General features: G+C 39.2%; 1 protein-coding gene across 6 annotated transcripts in view; it reads left to right on the top strand.

The window, feature by feature from the left end:
* GABPA (GA binding protein transcription factor subunit alpha) overlaps nucleotides 1–13,703 on the top strand; it is a 35,377-nt gene extending 21,674 nt beyond the window's left edge. For all 6 annotated transcript variants that reach the window (XM_043448940.1, XM_043448939.1, XM_043448941.1 and 3 more), the window contains exons 6-10: nucleotides 159–353; nucleotides 3,885–3,938; nucleotides 4,853–4,993; nucleotides 8,227–8,419; nucleotides 12,948–13,703. In XM_043448940.1, coding sequence (XP_043304875.1) covers nucleotides 159–353; nucleotides 3,885–3,938; nucleotides 4,853–4,993; nucleotides 8,227–8,419; nucleotides 12,948–13,176 — 812 coding nt within the window. In that variant the 3' untranslated portion in view covers nucleotides 13,177–13,703. The remainder of the gene's footprint in view (nucleotides 1–158; nucleotides 354–3,884; nucleotides 3,939–4,852; nucleotides 4,994–8,226; nucleotides 8,420–12,947) is intronic.
* The last annotated feature ends 380 nt before the right edge of the window (nucleotides 13,704–14,083 follow it).

The following is a 14,083-nucleotide window of genomic DNA, read 5'->3' as shown; positions in this document are numbered from 1 at the left end:
AAGCATCTTTTTATTTTATATAATGAGTTCACTTACTTGGGGGGAAAAAAACCTGTCTGGATTTTATCTGTGTGTTTTTGTGTGTATGTTGACAAGTTAACTGTAAATTATGTAATTCTAAGATTCAACTAAGCTAATGGTAATATTTTTGTCTTTAGATCCCATACAGTGGTCCACAGACCAAGTCCTGCATTGGGTGGTTTGGGTAATGAAGGAATTCAGCATGACTGATATAGACCTCACTACACTGAATATTTCTGGAAGAGAACTCTGTAGCCTCAGCCAAGAAGATTTTTTTCAGCGAGTTCCTCGGGGAGAAATTCTCTGGAGTCATCTGGAACTTCTTCGAAAATGTATAAAATTGAAACTATTATCTTATTTGCATTATAACTTAAGTTTAATTTTATTTCTTTATAACTTTGTTTTCATCTTAATTGTTCATTGCTAATAGCAGTAATAATTAACACTTATTGTGTAAGGCTGTGATGTGCTGAGAACTTTATATGTATAATCTCATTTAATCTTGTACTAAAGCCAGAGATCATGGCTTCTCTTATTTCTTCAGATAGGAATCTGAGGCTGAGAGAGCCCCCACAAGATTATAGAACTAGGGTGTGGCTGAACCAGGATCCAAACCCAGGCAGACTAACACTAGACTCCAAGTTCTATTCTATCCAAGTAAGATTCTGTGCTTGCAGTTAGCTCTGTTCATATATTCTAGTTGTTGACTTCTGGTTCATCAGTCAGTTCTGTCATTGATGCTCATCTTTTAGAATTTACGATGATTTGTTCACAGATGGCTTCTCTTTCATCCTGTTCATTATGGGGATTAAATCTTTTAAAATGTCTTTTAATTGAATGGGATTTTAAGGGAGAAAGGAGTGGAGTTAAGTATGCAACCCACCATCTTGAATTGGAAGCCACTGGTTACAGTGTCTCCATGTTGCTCAAAGAATGCTGGCTAAGTAGTAAGGCTTTCCTTCATTGTTTATTGGCAGTCTCTCTCCTGTGTTGGTTATCTTAAATATTAGGAGGAAAAGTATTGAAAAGGCTTAGTAGATTCATTACATTTACAAGGTTTATTTCTAGTTTCAGTTCCTATTAGATAAATAAGTTGAATAGTCTAGTTGAAATTTTATCCTTGGCATCACAGGTTTTCTTCTCCATAGAGATTTTTAGATGAGCAAGGTAAAATCTGAAATATTTCAGGTTTTTAACTTGTGAGTCATGTTTACAGAAACATTTTCTTGTAGGAACTCTCAAGAATATAGAACAAGGACAGTGTTTAGATTGCAGTTTGGTTTTTCTCAAGGTCATGATTTTTGCTGTCTATCCCAGATCAGCACTTTGTTGTTTCTCTCTGGCTCTCCTAGGGCTTCTCAAATGTTAAAGCTCACTCAGGCTTTTCCCAGGACAGGGGGCTGTGAGGAAATCTTATGTATCTTTCCATCTTCCTGCAATAGAATGGGTCTTCTACAGAAGAGCTCTGCTTTGGGATTGTTTTGTTTACAAAAGTAACAAAGTCCCATGGCCTACATGAATATCTTAAGGAATTCCTTGCTTATTTGGCCATGATTCTTTGCTCTGCCTGGCAAGGAAATCCCACTGGGTTTGGAAATCTAATTCTCAGAATCTGGGAATGGGTAGGGTGATGTGTAAGGCTATGTCTGGTCAACTTTCTATGATGCACAAGCCTAACTTCTCAGAACAGACTTGTTGGGGCACAGTCTAGCTCTCTGGCCCCTCTTGTAGAGTGAAGTCTACAGCATGTCCTTATTAACCTAGCATTTATTATCTGTCCCTCAGTGATTTATCAAGGAGAAACAGTACTGAACAGATAGACCTCCTTCTTTAAGTATTTGTGTTAGTTTGCCCACCCGGGCCACCAGCTTCCTGCAGTTTCCCTTCTAGTGAAACTTTATCCAAGTCCCACAGTACGAGGGGAGGATAATTAGGAAATGTTCCCAGAGTCCCAGCTCTCTATGATGTCCTTCTTGGTGTGAATATGTCTTCTGTGGCCAGAGGCACACAGCTCGGTTTGCTGCGTTTTCTTTGGGACAAAGAATTGCCTGTATTACCTTCAGTGTTAAGAGTTTTCATAAAATTGCTCCATACACCCTAGAGCTTTTCCCCTTAGGGCTCTGCTTCCTTTATGCAGGACCAGGGTTTGAGGACTGGAGAAGGAATTTAATATTTAGAGTGTCTGTGTGGTCTTGGACCAGCCTTTCAAAAGCCCCCCTGTTTCTGTGTTCCGCCTTCTGTTAACATCTTGAGAGTTCCCAGGAAACAAACCAGACCGCAGTCCAGAAATCGGGGCTGAGCGGCTGGTCTTACGGGTTGGCACTGCCTGTGCCTGTGTAGGGGAGACTCTTCTTTGCCTCTTTAAGCTAGGGTACTGTGTTCAGTCAGTCAAGAGTTGGACAGTTTCATTTCAATAGCACTTTGCCCTTTCAAGGTACTTTTATAAAATTGGGGGGGGGGGGGAGATATACCACAAATATAAAGCATGAATTTTTCTTCAGGACAGTTGTCCTTGAGGAGAATGCTCAGAACTATGAATCTGGATAAAAGAATAGTGTCTTCAACTTACTGAAAGTTAACTGTATTTCCGGCATTGTGCTTCTTAAAAATATTTTCCTTTAATCCTCACAACCACCTCATAAAGTAGTAAGCGGGGGTATCTCCTTTATAATTTACCGTTGTCATACAGCCAATAAGTTAGTGCTAAGACCAGAACCCAGATCTGAGGCTAGTCTCATGTAATTGTTTACATTCCCAAACTCGGGACCCCCAAAGAAAGCTCCCACCTGACAAGTAGGAGTCGGGTCTCTCTTTAGTTTCCCGGTCCTCTTCAGCTCTGTGTCTGGATTTGGAGCCTGGTGTGGTGTTCTCAGTAGAACTGTGTTAGTAGCCCAGGCCCCAGGACTCAGCTCGGTACCCAGATGACTGCTGTGTACCACTTCAGTTAGAGAGAGAAGCATCCAAGTCTGTGATGGGCACTGAAAAGGCTGAAGGGATATAGACTGGCAAATGTAACTCTTATCTGAGAGGTGAAGAATAACATTTCAGTAGGTAATAGCAACTGATGAGTAATGAATGCTCCTCCAAACGGTTATATTAGGACCTTTTACACTGTAACTCATGGGGATTTTTGTTTGTTTTTGGTTTTTTTTTGGCTGCACTGCTCGGCTTGTGGGATCTTAGTTCCCCATCCAGAGATTGAACCTGGGCCCTTGTCAGTGAGGGAGTGAAGTCCTAACCACTGGATGACCGCCAGGGAGTTCCCTTCACTGTAACTCATTTGAGACCTGTATTTATAGATGTGTTAAATTACTTAGTTCATTTGTGACACAGAGAACAGCTGTAATTCCACTGAAATTTTGGCTATCTTCAGAATTAGTATTCTAAAGTTAAAGCAGTTTTTTTTTTAATGGGTATTTGATCATGCATACTCCAAATTATGATGATCTCTCCAGTCATCTTGAAAGAGCCTTTTTTGATGAAGAAAATGTATCTAAATAATTTCACTGTGGTGATCTGATCTTGAATATTTCCTGTTTTATATAAAGCCTACATAAATAGATTTATAATAGACATTTTCAAACCCTGGTTCTCTGAACAACTTTTCTGAACATTGAATTGGAGCTTTCTTTCTGTTGCTTCTCTTAAAAATATCTATTCCCTGTAAAATGACTGTGAAGTATTTTTTAGGTTTTTAGGCCAATAAGCTTAAATTATTTGATGTTTTGCTTTTTTGTTTGCTTGGTTTTTGTTTAATCGTGGAGGGTGCGGTTTTTTTGTTTTTTTGTTTTTTAATTTTACTGGATTGGAGTTTGCATTTGTGGTTTAAATGAAAACAAAAAATTTTTATGTGTGTTCTTCAGATGTATTGGCAAGCCAAGAACAACAGATGAATGAGATAGTTACAATTGATCAACGTGAGTATTCATGTGCCCATAATACAGGTCTGATTTATCAATAAGAAATGTTCCATTTAGTACTACAAGGTAGTAAAAATGAAAAGCTAATTTGTAAATTTTGTATGAAGTATTTTAGATATACAAAGACATAAATAAAGTATAGCCAACATCTGCATACACCATGAGAGATAAAACTTTATATGTTAAGTTTACCTGTTGTAGATCCCATTTTAAATGACTCCTGAACCTGAGGTTTCTTATTCTATGAATATTTTGTATTTTTATGAACTTTTGTAACCATAAACACTTCAGGACATTATTTTATACATTTATAAACTTTTGGGTGAAGATGGTGATATACTGTGTCTATCCTTTTATAGCTTGCTTTTTTGATTTACATTTATGAGACCTATGCTGATATCTGTAGCTCGATTTTATTTTCACTTCTGTTTATCATTTTTAAAACTTTATGAACATCATTGAATGAATATCTGTAAGAATGTGTGTGAGATTCTCTGGTTGTGATTTCATGGGATTCTACCCTTTTGTCTTTACTGGATATTACTAAAGTTTTTCTCAAAATGGTGGTATGTTTGTAGTCCTGTCAGCAGTGGAACATGAATTCTCATTTGTCCACATTCTCCAAAATTTGATAAACCATCTCTTATGAACAAATATTTTTAAAAATGGATTTTTTATAACTTTATCTACTGTATATGCATCAATAAGTTTTTCTAAAATAAGGAAACCAACTTTTATTCACTTAAGATTCAGACAGTAATGCAGACATTATACCTTATCCTCTGAACTTTTGTTGAGGTAATTGGAGAGGCATCACTTAAACTAATTGCATTTTATTTTCTTTCAGTAGTTTTTTCCTCTATTTGTATTGGAAGGAGAAAAAAAAATTTTCCCCTTGTCTTGCTTTGCAGCTGTGCAGATTATTCCGGCATCAGTGCAGTCTGCTACACCAACTGCCATTAAAGCTATAAATAGTAGTACAAAGGCAGCTAAAGTGCAGAGAGCTCCCAGGATTTCAGGAGAAGATAGGAGTTCGCCTGGAAACAGAACAGGTATTTTTGCATTATCATCTGACATTTATAAAATTTGTCAAATTATGTATATTTTGTTTTATTTCACTGTATGAAAATGTGGATATGAACTTTTTCTCTTCTGGGACTCCTATGATTCGAATGTTGGGGCATTTAACATTGTCCCAGAGGTCTCTGAGGTTGTCCTCATTTCTTTTAATTCTTTTTTCTTTTTTCCTCTCTGCTTCATTTATTTCTGCCATTCTATCTTCTACCTCACTTATCCTATCTAATGCCTCCGTTATTCTACTGTTGGTTCCCTCGAGAGTGTTTTTGATCTCATTTATTGCATTATTCATTATTGATTGACTCTTTTTTATTTCTTCTAGGTCCTTGTTAAACATTTCTTGCATCTTCTCAATCCTTGTCTCCAGGCTGTTTATCTGTAACTCCATTTTGTTTTCAAGATTTTGGATCATTTTTACTATCATTATTCTGAATTCTTTTTCAGGTAGACTCACTATATCCTCCTCTTTGGTTTGGTTTGGTGGGCATTTATCATGTTCCTTTAACTGCTGAGTATTTCTCTGCCTTTTCATCTTGTTTAGATTGCTGTTTGGGGTGGCCTTTCTGTATTCTGGCAGTTTGTGGTTCCTCTTTATTGTGGAGGTTCCTCCTTGTGGGTGGGGTTGGATGAGTGGCTTGTCAAGGTTTCCTGGTTAGGAAAGCTTGTGTTGGTGTTCTGGTGGGTGGAGCTGGATTTCTTCTCTCGGGAGTGCAGTGAAGTGTCCAGTAGTGAGTTTTGAGATGTCTATGGGTTTGGTGTGACTTTGGGCAGCCTGTATATTGACGCTCAGGGCTATGTTCCTGTGTTGCTGGAGAATCTGCGTGGTATGTCCTTCTCTGGAGCTTGTTGGCTCTTGGGTGGTGCTTGGTTTCAGTGTAGATATGGAAGCTTTTGGATGAGCTCCTATTGATTAATGTTCCCTGGAGTCAGGAGTTCTCTGGTGTTCTCAGGTTTTGGACTTAAGCCTCCTGCCTCTGGCTTTTAGTCTTATTCTTACAGTAGCCTCAAGACTTCTCCATCTATACAGCACTGATGATAAAACATCTAGGTTAATGATGATAAGTTTCTCCACAGTGAGGGACACCCAGAGAGGTTCAGAGTTACATGGAGAAGAGAAGAGGGAGGAGGGAGATAGAGGTGACCAGGAGGAGAAGAGGGGGAATCAAAAGGGGAGATCACAAAAATTATAAAAAACATATATGAAGTTTGCTTTAAAAATGGGGTCTTTTTTTTTTGCAAGGTAATAGTAGGTTATAAAAATGAAAATTAAAGGAGTAATAGAGAACTTAAAAATTTTTTAAAAATTTTAATTTAAAAAATGATAATAGTAAAAATATATCTAGGAATTTCTTTGGAGCTGTTGCGGGCAGTGTGGGTCAGTTCAGTTTCAGATAGTTCCTTGTTTCAGCTTATAAGTCTCAAGGTCTGTAGGCCCCTTCCATTGTAGTCGGTGCTAACTACAGGGTTTTATTTATTTATTTATTTTTTAAAGTTTTAGAGTGTAGATTTATTTAGGGCCATTTGCACATGTTCATAGAATAGTTTACCCCCACAAATGATGACAAGACAGCTCCCCTTCAGTGAGTCCCTAGCCTAAACATTGTCTGCTTTACTTATACATAGCAAGAGGATAACATTAAACACGGACGCTACAGGGTTTTAATCTATTGCACCTGTCACTTCCAAAGCGGTTCCCTCTGTTTATTTTAGCTTCTTCTCTTGGTCTCTTCAGTGTCTAATTTCCGCCCTGACACAAGGGGGCGGAGATGGTCACTTATTTAGGCTCCCTTGGTGCTGTGGGGAGGGAGGGACCCTGCAAAGAAATCTCACTGGCCTGTGTGGACAGTGCTCGCAGCGTCTCGGCTACACTGGGTTTGCCCCCGCTCGCGGCGTGTGTGCTTTCCCCGTCTACACTGCTCAGGCTGCAGGCTGCTCTGCTGGGAACTGTCAGAGGCAGGCCCTGGGTTGCAGGGCCCTTCCCAGGTCTAAGCCGCTCAGGGTCAGGGTCTCAGTACTCCACAAAGGCGCAGACTTGGTTGGTTCCCAGGTCCGAGCAGCTCAGGTGGCCAGGTACTTGGCGAGCACATTCTCCCCGGGTGGGAGCTGCGTCTTCTCGCCTCCCCGTCCCAGCCGCTCGGTTTCGCCGTCTCAGGTGTGCCATGAGTCTCCTCTGGGCAGCTGATCTCTGGCTGCGACCCTCCCAGCAGATGTCAACCAGCCAGAATCCCAGGAAGTCTTGGTTAGCACCTGGGAGCCTGCTCACAGTTTGGTAGAGGATGCCGCCTCTGGGGCCGAGATTGCCCCATTCCGGTTCTGGCTGCCGCCCGCCTGCCTCCCTGCCTCCAGCGGGGGATGGGCCGGTCCACTGCCGGCTAGCTCTCCTCTGGTATCGCTCAGTCCTTTGTTCTGTGAGCGGGCCGGCAGTGCCTTAGTTAGGGCTTAGTTAGGGCTTTTTGTGGGAAAGTTCTCTCTCTCTGTGTTTTTTTTTTTTTCCTCTCTCTCTCTGGCTGTCCCACAGTCTGGGTTGCTATCTCACGTTGGCTCCCTCAGATTGCCTTCAGGACATTCAGACCCAGTCCTTACCCTAAGCAGTGCAGCCCACGCCTCCCTGTTCAGCCCCTGCTTGCTGGTGGCGGATGCCAGTGTCTGGGCTACTTTTCTACTGGGAATTGCCGTTAGGCACGTAATCTGTGGGTTTTATTTATTTGTTTATTTTTCCTCCCGGTTATGTCGCCCTCTGAGATTCCCAAACTCCGCACAGACCTGCGGGTGAGAGGGTTTCCTGGTGTTTGGAAACTTCTCCTCTTTTAAGACTCCCTTCTTGGGATGGGTCTTCATCCCTAACTCTTTTGTCTCTCTTTTATCTTTTATATTTTGTCCTGCCTCCTTTCGAAGACAATGGGCTGCCTTTCTGGGTGCCTGATGTCCTCTGCCAGCGTTCAGAAGTTGTTTTGTGGCATTTTCTCAGCATTCAAATGTTCTTTCGGTAAATTTTGGGGGGTCAAAGTGGTCTCCCTGTCCTATTCCTCCGCCATCTGAGGACCACCCCCTGGACTTTTTCTCTGAAAATACTTAGCTAGCATTTGTAAAAAGAAGTTTATGTTTTTTGTGTGGCTGACGTATGAACCAAAGGACCTGTTTGTTGTCTTTTGCCCTCTGAAAATCCATAGCATTGTGGTCAGTGCTTGTCATTCTTGTCAATTTCTAGGAAACAATGGCCAGATCCAACTGTGGCAGTTTTTGCTAGAACTTCTTACTGACAAGGATGCTCGAGACTGCATTTCTTGGGTTGGTGATGAAGGAGAATTTAAGCTAAATCAGCCCGAACTGGTTGCACAGAAATGGGGACAACGTAAAAACAAACCTACCATGAACTATGAGAAACTTAGTCGTGCATTAAGGTAAGCATTTTAAAACTTTCAATCAATAGTTTCTAAAAAATGGCTTATTTGTATAAACATTGTTATGTAATGATGTTAAAATACTTACGTTTTCTTTATATAAATAAAACTAAAAATGTTCACGTTTTTGTTAAAAATTACTTCTTAAAAAGATTTTTAGTAGTAATTTGAGATATGTAGAATTTTTAAAAGATGATTCTAGATTATTTGTTTTTATCTGATTAGAAACATACACCACTCTGTTTAAAACCAGCATATTTAATCTTTGAGGTTTCTGGTTTTTTTTTTAACAGAGATGCTGTCATTTGGCGTAGGTGCATTGAGTGTCAATAAATGCTAGTAAATATGTAGATATTGTCAATTTTTATAATTAGATGCAAAATGTTAACCCATCTCTCTGTTTTTCCTTCCCCCCAGTCAGCCTAAATCTGAATATTCAAACTTTTTCATCAATTGAGTTGAAATAGAATAATTATACATAATTTCTCATAAATGACATGAAAGTTTTGATGTAATTACTGTCAGAATTTATGCTTACTACAGTGATGGAAATTCAGTATGTGCACTTAAGTATCTGAGAAGTAGGACATGTAGGAATTATGTCTATTTTTTGGGAAGAGTAAATTTGATAAAGCAGTTTTGTGAATTTCACACAGAATATGATTTACCTCTCATTAACACACGCAACCTTTCTGTCCCCTCATCCCAGTCTAATTATATAATTATGTGGAGTATGGGTTAAATCAGTATTCCTTGTTACAGGATCGTGGCATTCAAGTACTGTTTCCTAGTTTATCATGATAATTTTTCTTTTCCACAATGACAGTTTGTTTGCCTTAGCATATATAAGTAACTAAAATGCTTTATTTTCAGTGTACTTATTACTTACTGTCAAACACTTTGCTAACTGCCTAAAGATCCTTTCTGTGTAATCAGAATTAAAACTGTTACTTTTGACAGTTGATGTGACTGTGTACACGCAAGTCCCCTCAGAATTACAGATACATTATTAGAATTAATAATTAAGATGTCTCTTGTCCACAGTTGGTCTAAGTTACAATGCAGTAGCTGCCTGAATAAGTGTGTTCATAGAACTTGACAAGTTGATTATAGAATTTATATATGACTGTAAAGAGGCGAGGGCAGGGAGGCCTGGTGTGCTGCAGTCCATGGGGTCGCAGAGTCTGACGCGACTGAGCGACTTTAACTGAACTGATAAAGTGTCACAGAATCAGGACACCTGAAGAAGATTAGCAGAGTAGGCAGACTTGCTCTACAGGATATAGAGACTCACTGTAACAGTAAGACAGTATGCTGTTTGCTTAGGGTAGGCCAAAGACCCAAGATTAGAATTGGTGACCTGAATAGAACAAAAATATAGGAACATTTGATTTAAAGATGGCAGTAGGGATGGGACCTACATTTCAGTCAGTAGTGCTGGGACAGTTGACTATCCATATTGACCCCCTTCCTCATAGCATACTGAAAGTCAATTCTATGTAACTTGTAGCTCTAACTTGTGAAAGTAAAATAGGGAAGCATCTAGAAATGCCTTCTTGACTTTAGTAGATGAGAAGACATTAAATAGAACCAGAAGCACTAACCTAATGGAAAAGATCAATAAATTGGACTGCATTTAAATTAAGAACTTCTGGCCATTAGAAGCTATCAGGAGAGTGAAAGTCAAGCCACATATATCTGATGTAAGACTCTTACCTGGAATAATTAAAGAACTCTTACAGATCCATAGGAAATTAAGAAAAATTTAGAGATTAGCCAAATGGCCAATCAGTTTGCTGGCAAAGGTCCATCTAGTCAAAGCTGTGGTTTTCCAATAGTCTTGTATGGATGTGAGAATTGGACCATAAAGAAGGCTGAGCGCCAAAGGATTGATGCTTTTGAACTGTGGTGTTGGAGAAGACTCTTGAGAGTCCCTTGGACTGCAAGGAGATCAAACCAGTCAATCCTAAAGGAAATCAACCAAAAATATTCATTGGAAGGACTGATGCCGAAGCTCAAATACTTTGGCCACCTGATACGAAGAGCCAACTCATTGGGAAAGATCTTGATGCTGGGAAAGACTGAGGGTAGGAGGAGGAGGGGACAACCGAAGATGAGATAGTTAGATGGCGTCACAGACTCCATGGACATGAGTTTGAGCAAGTTCCAGGGGATAGTGAGGGACAGGGAAGCCTGGCATGCTACAGTCCATGGAGTTGCGAAGAGTTGGACACAACTTGGGAACTGCACACCAACGTGTCCGAGAGAGGCTAAAATGAAAATAATTGCGTGTACCAAGTGTTGGTGAGGGATAGGTAGCAGTGGGAATGCTTCTACACTTTTGGTAGGAGTGTAAACTGTGACCAGTAACCTAGCAGTTTATCTTCTAAGGATTTACCAGACAAAAATGTACATATATGTTCATATGGATGCTTATGCAGCCTTGTTTATAACATCCCCAAATCAGAAGGGGCTTCCCCAGTGGCTCAGTGGTAAAGAATCTGCCTGCAGTGCAGGAGACACAGGTGTGATCCCTGGGGTGGGAAAATCCCCTCGTAGGAAATGGCAACCTGCTCCAGCATTCTTGCCTGGGAAATCCCATGGATAGAGTGACCTGGTGGGCTGTAGTCCATGGAGTTGCCAAGAGTCGGACACAACTGAGGTGACTGAGCATGCAAGCAGGCACAAAATCAGAAACCACCCAAATATCTTGCCAACAGTAGCGTGAATAAGTAAACTGTGATACACTGTACAGTACTGTGTGTCCATGAAAATGCACTGCTGTGGATGAACCTCAGACATAATGTTCGGTGATGACAATCCAGACCCAAAAGAGTGTATACTGAATTTATATAGGAGCATGCAAATAACAGCAAAACTAAATTACAGCACTTACAGATACATGTTTGGAATACAAAAGCAGCAATGAAATTATTATCATGAACTAGGACTGTGTAACCTTCTAGAGCAAGGGAGGGGTGATGATGGAGAGGGGCTGTGGGGTGCACCCAGTGTTCTGTGTCCGGACCTGAGTCATGGTTAACAGGTGAATGAATGTTCACTTTGTGATAAGTCACTGAGCTGTTCACTTAAATCAAAATGCCTACAGTATTTTAACTGGATGGCAAGCTGTTGGTAGTTTGTGGGCTGAGATATAATTCTGTCTTAATGTAGTTGACAAGAAACACAAGACAATGCCCAATGGGTTACATCTCTTACTGGGAAAGTGGACATAACCATTATACTTCAGCTGTTCTGTAATTAGGGAAAGATGACCATTTACTGCATGTAGTTTTTTCATTAATGGATTTTTGGTGACACTGTTGTTTTTATAATAAAGTCCTACTAAACGTGATAGTTTACACCACCCACACTTTTGCATGTAGTTGTTTTGTAACAGCTCTTCATCAGATGAGTGCAAATGCACACAAATGGGCAGTGCAGTTTTAAGATGAAGTCTCCAAAGTCTGCCAGCCCAGAAGTTTTGACTTGCCTTTTTCCTGTTAATTGGAATTGGCAGTGCATATGTGTGTTTCTGTTAGTTGCTCAGTCGTGTCAGGCTCTCTGTCACCGCATGGACTGTGGCTCGCCAGGTAGTGCATAGGGGTAAAAAAGTCTTTTCCAAAGTAAGTATAATTCCAGTTCTGTTTTATATCCATAAACCAGGCTTCTAGAGTGATTTCCCCAAGTGTACCTGTGTACACTTTATGTGTTTCTTTATGAAGTCCTCTTTTCTGTTTTTCTGGTCCTCTCTATTTTTTTTTTTTTTTAAACCCTTTTGCTTACAGTTTTGAGTCTCCCCTATTGGTTTGGAGAATTTCTCTGGAAGGAGAGCCTTTAATATATTAAAATGATAAAGATGAAGGCATAGATACGTAGTAAAGCATTTTGTACGAGACAGAAAAATGGACATTCCAACAACCAGAGAATATGTATATTAAAATTTTTTATTCATACCATATGGGTTCTTAATTATTACCATAGCTTCTATTTTATAGTGGGCTATATGTGCCAGTCATTGTGTGCTAAGCACTTTACAGGGATAATCCTTTCAACCTTCAATAATTCTATTGGGGTCCATGGTTTTTTAAATCTCATTTTATAAATGAGGAATACAAGCTTAGAGCAAACAAATGTGCCTTTCCTGTGGTCACAGGAAAGATGTGAGGTCTTGAATCTTGGCATTCGGATTCAGACTCCTTGTTCTTGGATTCTGTTACTGCTCCTAAGGTTTTTTTGGTTTTGCTAATAATGTTTATTTTTAAATTTAGTGTTTTAGCATGATTTTTGAGAATATGTTTTGAAGATTTAGTACATAAAATTTTAGAGTACTTAGCATTGAAATTTTAGTTAATATTTTAGTTTCTTTGGATAACAGCGTTAAATAGTTCTATATAACCTCATTGTTGCTATTGTGATAGATATGATACTAGGCTTCTGTTTATGGAATAATCTGTGAGGTATTATAAGAAATCCAAATTTTTAAAAGATTTTTATATGGTCGTAATGCAGTTTTCTGTTTTTAAAGGTATTATTACGATGGGGACATGATTTGTAAAGTTCAAGGCAAGAGATTTGTCTACAAGTTTGTCTGTGACTTGAAGACTCTTATCGGGTACAGCGCAGCGGAGTTGAACCGTTTGGTCACAGAGTGTGAACAAAAGAAACTTGCCAAGATGCAGCTGCATGGGATCACCCAGCCAGTCGCAGCAGTGGCCCTGGCCGCCGCGTCCCTGCAGGCGGAGAAGGATAACTGAGCCAGGGCCTCCGGGAGTCCACGGTCTTTCTTAAAATGTTGGAGCAAGTCTTGCTCTTCCCTTTATTACTGAATTTGAATCTTCTTTTATTTCTAGACTGTACAATCTGATGCATGATTTTTTTTATAAATATTTCATACTCTTGTGAATTTGGATCTTTTTACTTTGAGCATATATTTTAGAATATGTGTATGTTAAACAATCACCACAATGTCTTTAGGCTGGTTCATTGTGGGATAGTTTGTTAACAGTCAGAAAAGCTAAACTGGTCAGTATTAATGTCTAGCCCTACCAAAAATAGCCAGTAGCACCTGAGGATGAAAAATAAATGAAGTATCTCCAGGAAACAGTCTGGCTTAACTATTAATATTTTTGAAAATATAACTTTCCCCTCTCTGCTGCTTTAGATGTTGCTTTACATAAAAACCAGAAAATGGAATTTTTCACAGCTGAAGCATGTATGCCTGTTTCATCTAATCAAGCAGAGCTAAAGTAGTCATATCCAATAAAATTATAATATAAAATTACTAAGAGTATCACGTTATTAAAATAATTTATGTATTTGCAAGCAAAAGACAGTAAAAAAAGACTGGCAGAAGAGCAGTGCTGAAGAAAGAGATCCAGGTTTAAATCTGGCTTTACTCAAAAGCCAATTTTAAGGATTTACTGTATAGATTATTCATACTGTCAGGCCAAGAATTTAAATTATTATAAGAGAGACATTAAATCCTAATAAACCAACTATTACAAAAATTCTCAGATGATCTCTGTTTTTCTTGTCAGAGATTTAAAAATCTGAAAAAGTATACCTCAACCAGAAATAAAATTTTGGTTTAGTTTGGTTTCTTATGGCTCCTTTTTTAAAAAAATTAATTATCCTATAGTGCTGGTTTATTATACAAAACAG

This window comes from Cervus canadensis, chromosome 27 (genome assembly GCF_019320065.1).
Source record: "Cervus canadensis isolate Bull #8, Minnesota chromosome 27, ASM1932006v1, whole genome shotgun sequence".
Classification (NCBI taxonomy): domain Eukaryota; kingdom Metazoa; phylum Chordata; class Mammalia; order Artiodactyla; family Cervidae; genus Cervus; species Cervus canadensis.
Note: the sequence above shows the minus strand (reverse complement) of the source record. Positions and strands in the feature narration are given on the sequence as shown.